The 11,597-nt window shown below is 40.6% G+C and overlaps 1 protein-coding gene across 4 annotated transcripts in view; it reads left to right on the top strand.

Annotated features, from left to right (window-relative positions):
* The window catches only part of SCML2 (Scm polycomb group protein like 2), a 192,952-nt gene extending 188,333 nt beyond the window's left edge, over positions 1 to 4,619 (top strand). For 3 of the 4 annotated variants that reach the window (XM_073615172.1, XM_073615173.1, XM_073615175.1), the window contains one exon: positions 900 to 4,539. In XM_073615172.1, coding sequence (XP_073471273.1) covers positions 900 to 1,022 — 123 coding nt within the window. In that variant the 3' untranslated portion in view covers positions 1,023 to 4,539. Of the gene's footprint in view, positions 1 to 899 lie in introns of all 4 variants that reach the window. The other variant, XM_073615174.1, reaches the window with a different exon arrangement.
* The last annotated feature ends 6,978 nt before the right edge of the window (positions 4,620 to 11,597 follow it).

Genomic DNA, 11,597 nt, shown 5'->3' on the forward strand with positions numbered 1-11,597 from the left:
TCTTCACACAGAGACATTTGTTGCAAGAGGAGGACTTCCCGTCTTGCTCTTGCAACAAAATCTAGTCAGGCTGAGCGCCGCTCAGCCATTCATAGGACGTCTTGTATTCTCTAAATACAAGGCTTCCTCTGGTTGGCTAAGGTGGGGAGGCAGGCACTTGATGTCACAATATTTATCTCCGCTAATTAGAGAATACTTTGTATTCATCCTTGTGGCTGTAAATTTTTGTGGCCAATAAAATATTTTTAAGAGCACTTATCTTTTAAAGTTTTAAAGCATTAACACCTTATTTTGACACTTTCACAACTCATGTTGAGATTTTTTGGTCGTACCAGACATTTAGACTTTGGCTTCAGCTCAGAGCAGGGCTGGGCTAAATATGCCGTCTGTGCTTTCTCATGGTCCAACTTGAAGGCTTATTACCAAGGTAAAAATAAATACATGTGCCAGACCCTTTTGTGACAGTGACGTGCAAAACAAATAGCAGTTCCAACCTGACCAGTTCTTGCAGATGTCGTGGCAACTGCATAATGTTGACAAAAGATCAGTGTGATGTCACTGGGTAAGGTTATCTCTTCCAGAAAATCTGAACTGCCCATTTTTAAGGCAATATTGGTCCTCTCAATGCTATTTGTAGTAGAGGTGTTTGATCCTGCTTATAGACATTATAACACAGTAGTGCGTTTTTTTGGCCATGTGACGTCACTTTTCATTTTAACAGCCAAGAATAAATTAACCATCTTCCAGATAGATTTTCATACATCAAATAGAGGGGCATCATGTCCAATACCCAGTATTTTTAGTAATATCCTAAAATGTATGTCACTTTTGATTTGTTTTGTAGTCTTTCTTGAAGATCATGAAGTAGGACTTTTTAACAGGCTTTGTTCTTTCTGCAGGAAATTGATGGCTCGGCATTCCTCTTACTTCGGAGCGATATGATTATGAAGTACATGGGTCTGAAACTTGGTCCAGCCTTGAAGCTATGCTATCATATTGAAAAACTTAAACAAGGAAAGTAATGACAGACTCGGTACACAAACAGCACTTGTTCATTGGATTTACCTCAAAGTTTGCTCTACCTATCATCTCTAGGACAAAGCTTACAAATGCGATACATACCTCCTGTGGATATTTAGTGTCTAAAGTATTTTTGCTCTACACTTCAATATTCATTTTGTGGTGCTTGTAAATTGTCGAAAAGAGACCTTTCTGAATTTGTGAGTACTCAACGATGCAAACCATTTGTTGATAGATTTTTTTTTTCCTGAGTTATTTTTTTTTTCTTACCAAATTGCTAAATCCCAAAGCAGCATGCATTGTGGAGGTGAATGAAAAGAAAAACTACAGATGCAATCTTTCAGAAGGCGTCACTTGACTTTATGCCTCACAAAACATAATTTGCTTTGCAGGTTAATATTGTGTGACTGAGGGGTACCTAAATTCATTCCTGAGAACAGAACTTACAGTCCAGAACCATACTAGAAGCCCGTCATGGATACCATATGGGATTACAGTTCTGGTGTAACATTAATTTTATTTATTCATTTGTTTTCAAGAGGTAGATCCTCTGCTTACCGTGTATGCTATAAGAGTACTACGTTCTTTTAGTTAAAGTGTGTTTGAAAAATGTGTTATGTTAGATCCCTGCCTGTGATGAAAATACACGCAGAATATAGGTATGACTTTACAATATCTATTCCTGTCTGAATCACTAATTGCAGAAGCTATGTTTCTAAATGATTGGACTGACAGATCTATGGCTTCTACTTGTATTATGTTACATTAAAAACCTGATGCTGCTGTATGCAGCAGGGAGAATAGAGATGAATATCAAGTACATGGTGTTAGGACTTGACTAGTTTTATGTCAAATACCTAAAAGTATAATGGTCAATTGTGCTATTAATACCAATATAGAATCAAACAGGGTGCAGGTGACAATAGGGCTCTAGAAAGGCTGCAACAGATATAACTAGATATATCCCCACTGGCCTGCCATAGAGAACCTTATCATCTAGCTGGTGATTGAATCATGCCCTGCTCCAGCAAATCTGCAGATAATCTCCTTACTGAGGAAAAATAAATGCCTTGCACAGTCAAACTAAACCCAGAACTCCTTATGGCTTGACATGCTGATGTGCTTGTAAAATGGGCATATTTGTCAGTCCACATAACTATTTTTTTTTATATAGATCCAGCAATCATACACTTAAAGGACAGGTTTCCTTTGTGATAAAAACTCCCCAGTGGACTTAACTGCCCCCCCCCCCCCCCCCCAACCTTGCCTGCACAGTAGCTTCCCATAGACTTGAATGGGCCCTTATTATCGGAATAAGGTTCTATTGAAGTCTATTGAATGTTACTGTGCACACACCGCCAGCATGGGGCAAGATTTCTGCACTGAGACTGTAAACCCCTCAGAGGCTGGGCCTGTCAGAAGGAAGTAGAAAAGTGTATTGGGGTTTAATTTACAAAAGATTAATGTGATCAAGAGGGGTTCGGGAGATAATTCTGAAGTGAACCTGTCCTTGTATGCAGGATGGAGGACTTCTGGAAGAAGCGCCACAGAGATCCGGCCGAAAGTGGGAACAGGTACCTGTCAAAACCAGGTACTCCCCTCACCCCTTTAGGGTGAGGTTTCGCTTTAAGTAGTTTACTATAAAGTGAAACCCTAAAAGCTGATGATTATTAAAGAATGAAGTTAAAATAATTATTTTGTTTTGATAAATAAAATACGGTATTCCAGTACGAATGTCTTGCAAACACATTCTTCCCAAGAGAACATTCCATTTATGAATGGGGATCAAGTAATTATTTTCTTATCTTGTTTTTAGTTTTGGTTTAATAACAAAATCCAGGTTTACAACTGTCTATAAACCAGTGTTGTTTTTTTTTTAAGCTTTGATAAGTATGTGCTGTATTTCTGTTTTATTGTTTGCATGATCTGCTGCCTTATGTTAAGAGTTTTTTATTTTTTATTTCCTTTTTTTTTTTTTTTTCATTTTCTCACTCTGTGGAGCTGGTAAGAACACATTTCAAAAGCATAACCAAATTACCTACGGGATAACTAATATTGACGAAATGGTAGCAATAACTTGTACAGTTCCAGTTTTTCTCAGATACGTTGTGTATATTGAACTGCTAAAGCATTCAATGTGCAAGTCAGTTTAGCTTATTCAATAGTTCACTGTTCTATGCAATATTGTAATGTGTCAAAGCTAAATACAATGTATAAAATGTACATGTCATATTTTCGGTTCCTGAGAATGGGAATATTTTTTCATTATATTAGAGCCATTTAATTGTAACCTGGCAAGCGACATCACCTAATATAAAGAACATTGTCACCCAAAGACAGATACATTATAATAGTCTCGGGGGCAGATCAGTTACTCGCAAGCTTCTTTTAAGGCCTGGTTTACACCTATGCATTTTTTCGTGTGTTTTCTGTTTTGCAGAAACACACTACAGTCCATTTCACATGGTTTCCTATGGATGTAGTTCACATCTGTGCATTTTATGGAAAGGGCCAGTGACGTTTTTTCTGGTTTTGGGTTCCATAGACTTCAGTGGATCAAAAACGTGTATTCAAAAACCGAAATGCACCTGGAATATGCAAACTGCAACCTGCATAGGTGTGAATCGGGCCTAAATTCTTAGGAAATATGGAATGGAGCTCTCCCACCATAATATTTGGCTGTGGCCTCCACATAGCTTGATTAGTATGATGTTGAGCATAAGTGGCCACCCACCCCAGACCGGATTACCAATAAAAATACATGTAGAAAACACTATGATCAGGGTGACCCCATTGCTCAAAATAACGCTGGCCCAACCTTCACTATGGCTGCAGTTGGGACTACCAAGTTAAATCTTATCTGCGGGATCCCCAAAGTCCCTAGAAAACAGAAGATAACTAAACCTACCAACCTCAACCCAAAATGGAAATATCTGTTAGGTAGATAAAAACATTCAACACCATTTTCTGTGCATTGATGCTATTCCTGAGCTATGAATTAAGATGTTACTGCCAAAACAAAAGTTCTACATCAGGGACAAGAATGTACACTGCATTTACGTAGAGGAATGAATGTAATTCACAGTGCAGCTTGGGACAGACAGTTCTCATATGGAATCTGCAGTGTTAACAGGAAACATTCAATTTCCTACTGGCTTTTCTATTTGTATATAGAAATTATATAAATGTACCTAAAAACATTAGGTGAAATGTGTATTTTCTACAATTTGATTGTAAAGAAAAACTTTGTTTAGTTGTTTCTCAGGTTCCAACATATGTATGTTTCTAAAGTGTATAACTTTTACACAATTTACAAATGTCACAATCATTACCCTTACAACTGTGTTCATGTACACTTTTTTATATAAAGATTGTTCTAAGCTTTGTATTGTATTTAACCTGAGAACTGAATGAGGTTTAAACTTGTACTGCTCTGCCATTCATGTTGGGACCTTTTTGTAGAGAAATGAATAATAAACATGCACTTGCATAACTGGAAACATTGTTCCCGATTTTACAGATTTCAGATTGTTTAATGCCTGCAGTAATGTAGCGGGGTCTGCATTTTATTGCTAAAGTCAGTATAGTATGTTATTGCTGAAAGGTGTATTTTTTTTTAAATATTCCCATCACTATGTTCATTAATTACTAAAATACTTTGGACTCTTGTTTCAACATTTGATACATGCATAAGAGAAATTATTCCTCAGACTCATAAAAGCAGTTGACTTGTATCCCAACTCATCACTTGATACCTGGTACAGGTCCCACATACATACAGTTCGATTAAGGCCATGTCACATGGGCATTGAGGCCCGCATACCGTGAAGAACATTTTTTTTTCCTGTGTCCCTAGCCAGCAGGTGCGGTTTGAAGGCGTGATGGGCATGCTGTTGAACACACCTGAACACACACGGTCAGCATTCAGGGCCTTGCAGCACCTGCCGGCTAGGGACGCAGAAAAGATGAAAAAGGGAAAGGGAGGCGCACCTAAGCGTAGTTAATAAAATTCACAATTTATTGCACAAATAGAATGACACTCACTAGATGTAAGTAGATACACGGAGGTTCTTTAAATGCATCATCATCCTCTGGGGCTGCCGCCATCCTATACTCTGACCGGGGTCTAGGTGGCTGTGCAGGGAAGGGACGCAGGAAGCATCCAGGAAGTCCAAGCTGGCCGCACAGCAGGAAGTGACGTCACCGGATGGGCGGGCCAGGATCGTAGCGAGGAAGAAGCCAGTCTCTGGCTACGCACTCGGAGCGTATAGCTCCTTCTACTGTCTCCGAGCGCTAGCCAGAGACTTCTTCCCCTCTACCATCCGGTGACAGCACTTCCTGCTGTGCGGTCCACAGCGGCCAGCTTGGACTTCCTTGATGCTTCCTGTGTCCCAGATCTTCCCTGCACAGCCACCTGGACCCTGGATGGAGTATAGGACAGCCCCAGAGGATGACTGTTCATTTAAAGAACATGCATATTACTTACATCTAGTGAGTGTCATTCTTTTTGTACAAAAAATTATGCCTTTTAACAACTACACTTAGGTGCGCCTCCCTTTTCCTTTTCAATTGTTTCTTACAGAGTATTGGGACACACTCTGGAGATGGCTGCTACCTAAACTATGTATACATATATTTATACTTTTTCTATCTCCTTTGTTTATATAATGAACCTTTTTTTTTTAGACTGAAAAAACTGTACATCCATTTTAAGGACTACACACCAACTTTCCACTATTGGGGGTACTACCACCCACTTGTGCCTGGGTGTGTTTTTATTTTTCATGGACGCAGAAAAGAACAGCCCATTTACTGTATACCGGCCTCAGAACACATGCGAACGAGACCTACAAATAAATGATTAGCTAAGAATCACTTAAAGCCTGAGTTTACTTAGTGTTACTAAACCCAGTAATATGAAAATAGTTCATCTGACCCCCCCACCACCACCACCATCACCACCACAGTGCCCACAGCTTATAAATCTTCTTTTTACATTAAAATATTGCCACTATATTCCTTTTTTGGATGGTTTGTATACAACGGTTACATGATAAACCGCACAGTTTCTCCAGTGCTGAGAGTTCAGGCAGGAGGAGATTTTCACAACAACCTATATACATGCCCACATGTGTGATATCAATATCATTTGACCTGGCTATCTCTGATCAACAAGTAAGTTTTCTTTCCAGCATAAAAGACGCAACTGAGCATGTGCAGGTCAGCTACCCTGCCAGTGTTAGCTGGGCTTCCCTATTGACAGGGCAGGAGGGAAGGATCTGTGCATACAGGATAAACCAGTCTTTTTACACAATACAGAGGATTAACCCCTTACGTTTCACAGTGAGTAAAACAAGCATGCTATGCTGCATATACAGACTGATTTTACTGTTGTGGGTTTAGTAACACTTGAAAAAAAAATAGCATAGGGCTTTAACTTCTTTTCAATGTGATGTGTCCCTTGTGCCTACTGCTCCTGGTTTAGCAGAAGTATTCCTCCTCCGATGAATAGAACTGAGGGCGTTGTGACAGGCACTCATCAAGAGTTGCCCACCTATGCCTGCCCTTTCCGCCCAGCTCCTCCAGTCATAGAAGCTGGTAAAAAAGCATCTATAAATGAATGGAGGGGTGGACCTTTCAATTATTTGAGCTTCCTTTATTCATAGGCCCCTTTTCATTCATAGAAGCTGTAGCATGACTTCTATGAATGGAAAGGGTGGGCATAGGCAATCTAAGTGCCTGTCATGGCTCTCTCGCTTCTATTAGACTCCACCACACAATAACATTACAGAGGTGGGGAGGGGGCATCAAAGGAGTGAGATTTCTGCTAAACCAGGACACAGCAGCACAAGGGACTCATCATGCTGAAGGAAAGTAATATTGCAAACATTTTTTTTTTCTTTTATGTAAATTTATGCCTTTCTGCATGTGCCTATGTGCATTTCAAAAGATGTCACAAAATTAACTTTATAGCCATTATATGAAGCACCAAAAATATTTTGAATAATTATTCTTCTGAGCTCTTCATGTATGTACAGTGCCTTGTGGAACAGAAGCAGTTAAAGTGTTTGTTTACACCCAAAAAAAAATTCAGATTCTGGTCCCTTAAAGCAGTAAACACAGCACTTGTGCTTGTGCTGTGTAATCTGCCCCCCTCTAAACTGTAAAAAAAAACCTCCCTGATCCTGCCACTTCCTGTATGCTCTCTCTCGATAACCAGGGCTGCTCAGCCCTGACCACCATGGTCAGACTACGTTCCTCCCTCATACGTAGCTGTCCTCTCTGCTCTCTTCTCTCCCCCTCACCCCTCCTTCCTGCCTGTCAGCGCCTTCTCTGTGTCTGTCTCCGCCCCACCGCTACTATTAAAAATAAAAACCCTACATTGGTCACTGCCAGCCCCTTTATTAGAGGCTGGCATATCACACTATGCAAGTCCTTTGTAAAAACGAGCATTCTAATTACCTCTTTAGAGCTGTCTTCAGGCCGGTTACATGACATGCGGACGCTTTACAGCTCCAAGTTATTGCTTCTGCGGGAGGTCACGTGATCTCCCTGGCTGATGTCAGAGGGAGATCACAGCCCCTCCCGCAGAAGCAATGTCTCGGAGCTGTAAAGCGGCCGCGAGTCATGTGACCGGCCTGAAGACGGCTCTAAAGTGGTATTTAGGACGCTCGTTTTTATAAAGGACTTGCATATTGTGGCATGCCAGCCTCTAATAGAGGGGCTGACAGTGAATAAAATAATAGACTTAAACACTTTAAGACAAAAAAAAAGTAGAAATTTAGAGAGGGTATAAGTAAAGTCAATAATTTTTTAGAGCCACTATTTGCTGCAAATACAGCTTCAGTTCCCTTGGGGTATTCCTTTATTGGCTTAGCACATCTAGCCACTGGGATTTTTGCCTGTTCTTTAACCACTTCAGCCCCCCGGAAGATTTGGCTGTTGAATGACCGGCCATTTCTTGCGATACGGCACTGCGTCGCTTTAACTGACAATTGCACGGTCGTGCGATGCTGCACCTAAACAAAATTGACGTCCCTTTTTCCCACAAATAGAGGCTTCTTTTGGTGGCATTTGATCGCCTCTGCGGTTTTTATTTTTTGCGCTATAAACAAAAAAGTGCGACAATGTTGAAAAAAAAACACAATATTTTGTACTTTTGCTGTAATAAATATCCCCTTTTTTTTTAAAAACAAAAAGCAAATTTTTTCTCAGTTTAGGCCGAGATGTATTCTTCTACATATTTTTGGTAAAAAAAATCGCAATAAGCTTATTTTGATTGGTTTTCGCAAAAGTTGTAGCATTTACAAATTAGGGGATAGATTTATAGCATTTTTATTATTATTTTTTTTTTTACTAGTAATGGCAGCGATCTGCGATTTTTATTGTGACTGCGATATGGCAGACACATCGGACAATTTTGACACATTTGTGAGACCATTGGCATTTATCCAGCGATCAGTGCTATAAAAATGCATTGATTACTGTAAAAATGTCACTGGCAGTGAAGGGGTTAATTGTGTTCCCTGGGAGGTGATTATAACTGAAGGGAGAATGGACTGTCTAGAGGAAATGACAGAGCGTGGTTCCAAGCTAATAGGAACACATCTGTCATTCCTCTCAGAGCAGAACTCGGATTTGTGTGTTTACACACACACACACTTCCGTGTTCTGTAACTTGTGCTCGCGATCGCTCGTGGCCGGCGGTCGTCGCGACTGTTGGCCACTAGCATCGGCACCCCCGCTGTGCAGCGGGCATGCCTGCTATCCCGCTCCCGCGAGCCGACATATAGCTGCAACGGTTCGCGGGATCGTGCCGACCTGCCGCCGTATGACTAAGGCTGGTCGGCAAGCGGTTAAGGAAAAACTTCAGCTTATTCAGGCTAGATGGGTTGCGTTAGTATTGCAATCTTCAAATCATGCCACAGATGTCTTGGCTTTGACTAGGCAATTTCCTGTAAATTATTCCCTTTTAAACTACTCCAGTGTCCTTGCTGGAATGTAAACCTTCGTCCGAGTTTCCAATCCCTAGCAGTCTTCAAGAACTGCCCTGTATTTAGTACCATACATCTTTCCTTCAGGGTCCGTTTATACCAGCTGCTGCATTACAACACAGGTATGCATTGCCAGCAGTGCTGATGCGTCGATCCCAGAACATCACAGTTTGCTTTTTTTTTTCTTTAAGTGAACTTTCATAAAGTTCTATTGGCCAGTATACCGTGACTGCGCTGCACAAGAAAACTACTGCATGCAGCACTCTTTTTTTTCAGCGCACACCACCACAATGTAGTGGTCTGAACTGTCCACACACGAGACAAGGCAGTTTGTTTTGTCGAAGGGTGGGACTATACTGGAATAGACACCCCATGCAGTCCCATTGCGCCTGGTGTGACGATACCTTTTAATCCTGATCAGTTTTCCAGTCTCTGCCAATGAAAAACTTCCTCCACAGCATGATGCTGCAACCACTATGCTTCACTGCTGGGATGGTGTTCTCAGGGTCATGGTAAGTGTAGAGTTTGTCCCACACACGGCATTTCCAATGACTAAAATAATGACTTCTCTGACCACTGTTCTCTAAAGTTGCCTAAAGTGCTCCTATGGACAGATTCTCCCATCCTTGCACTGGATCTTTGCAGCTAATTCAGTGTCATTTTTGATGTTTTTGTTGCATCTCTGATTATTGGCCTTTTTGTTCAGTCTGTGAGTTTTGGTGAGTGACCCTCTCTTTTCAGGTTTGTAGTAGTGCCATATTCTTTCCATTTTGTTATGATGGATTTACAATGAAGGATTTCTTTATTGGAACATGTCACAATAACACTTAGGATCAAAATTGGTATGGTCAAGTAAAATATCAATACAAGCGACGGCTCCCATAGTGCTTTCCATAAAACTTCAAATTATTTATTAAAATACATCAAATGCCTCTTTCAAAGTTCATCCTGCCACTGATATTTATAAAAAGCCTTTAAAAACACATACTATGCTATTTCCTGGTAATATAACATTTACTTGTCTCTGTGTGATGTCACCAGGTTGCAGCATATGACTTCATCAGTCAATACCATCATTTTTGTTCTCAACAAACACCTTACTTAGGCAACCCTTGTGCTTGATGGTTCTGCCTTACAACATGTCCAATTGTCAGACTGTTGCTACCTGGACTGGACAAATGGAGAACATGACCCTGTCTTTGAAGCCCTTCCTGGAACAATTGCAGCTAATTCCTTCAGCACTGCTGTTTTGTGGTGATGCCCTTGAAAATGTGCTACGCCAGGCCTCTGGGATGTCACTGCTCTCTGTAAATATGTGCAGAATTTTGTGGTCTAAAGCTCAGTCAGCTGAGCCTCCTTCAAAAGGCACCATTTATACATGCCCTTTGACAGTGAATGACTGTTTTTATGAATTCCCCTGATACATTTATCAAGAAATTTACCAGGGAGAAAATGTTTTTACCCACAAAAAATGGCATACGCTTCCCACTACTACAGCTTCTACCAAAGGGTCATTTCACTCCACAAAGGCTACTGCCTGTAAGTGAAAAGTGGGGCCATTCTTTCATCCCAATCTTTGGTCTTAAACCTTCAAGACTCCCCAAAAGCCCTCCTTACAATGAAAGGATACCCTCACTCTTTGGAGTGGGGGGGGGGGGGGGGGGGGCGTCTGTTGGCATTTGTGCCAGTCTGGGTCAAATATGTCGTTTCCAGGGGCTACAGAATAGAATTTCCATCACTGCTCCTCCAATCCTCCAGCTCTGCCTCAAAGATGCGCAAATTTGCTAGATACCCTGAGTCAACTTCAGGCACGATGAGTGGTTATCCCAGGTCCTGCAAAGGAAAGATTCAAAAGGCATTTACTTATTAGATAACAATACAACTATTCAAAGTTCCAAAACCAAACATGCATTCGCTGCATTTTGTACCTACAATTCTTAAAAAGATACCTGCGTGTCCCCAAATGCCCCACTGAGTCTGCAATATCTGTTATCACTTCTCTCCAGTGTTAATTACGTTGACTAAAATATTTTTGTAGATGAAATTAACACTATTTTAGTTGACTCAATCATGACTAAAATTAAAACAATTTAGATACAAATAAAACTAAAATGGCATTTTATTCAAAAGGCTAGGCATAAAACTAGATTGCAATGTGGCGTCAAAATTAACACTGGTTATATATCACAACGGCTAAATCTGTGTCTTGTAGTGCACGTTCAAACCTTAATACCATATATAGTAACATGTTATTAGATTTTTACTCCAGGAGTATATGAGTTTGGAAATTCAAGAGAAATGCTTAAATAATGCATTACAATTTAAAGTGGATGTAAACCCAATGTCATCCTTTCTAAACTACTGCCATAGGGGTTATCTATAAGGATATATATGCCTCCTGCATGTATCTTTACCTGTCAAATGTCTCCCCTCTGTCTGTTATGAGAGCTGAAAAACTGCATATTCTGTGGGTGGGTTTGTTGTCTGGAGCTCGGTGGGTGGAGTCGTGATGTCAGTAGACTCCCAGCCCACCTCTACACTCCCCTTGTCAATATGCATTTCTCCTGTGTATTTCTAACTGAA

The sequence above is a fragment of the Aquarana catesbeiana genome, linkage group LG02, assembly GCF_042186555.1.
Source record: "Aquarana catesbeiana isolate 2022-GZ linkage group LG02, ASM4218655v1, whole genome shotgun sequence".
Taxonomy (NCBI): Eukaryota; Metazoa; Chordata; class Amphibia; order Anura; family Ranidae; genus Aquarana; species Aquarana catesbeiana.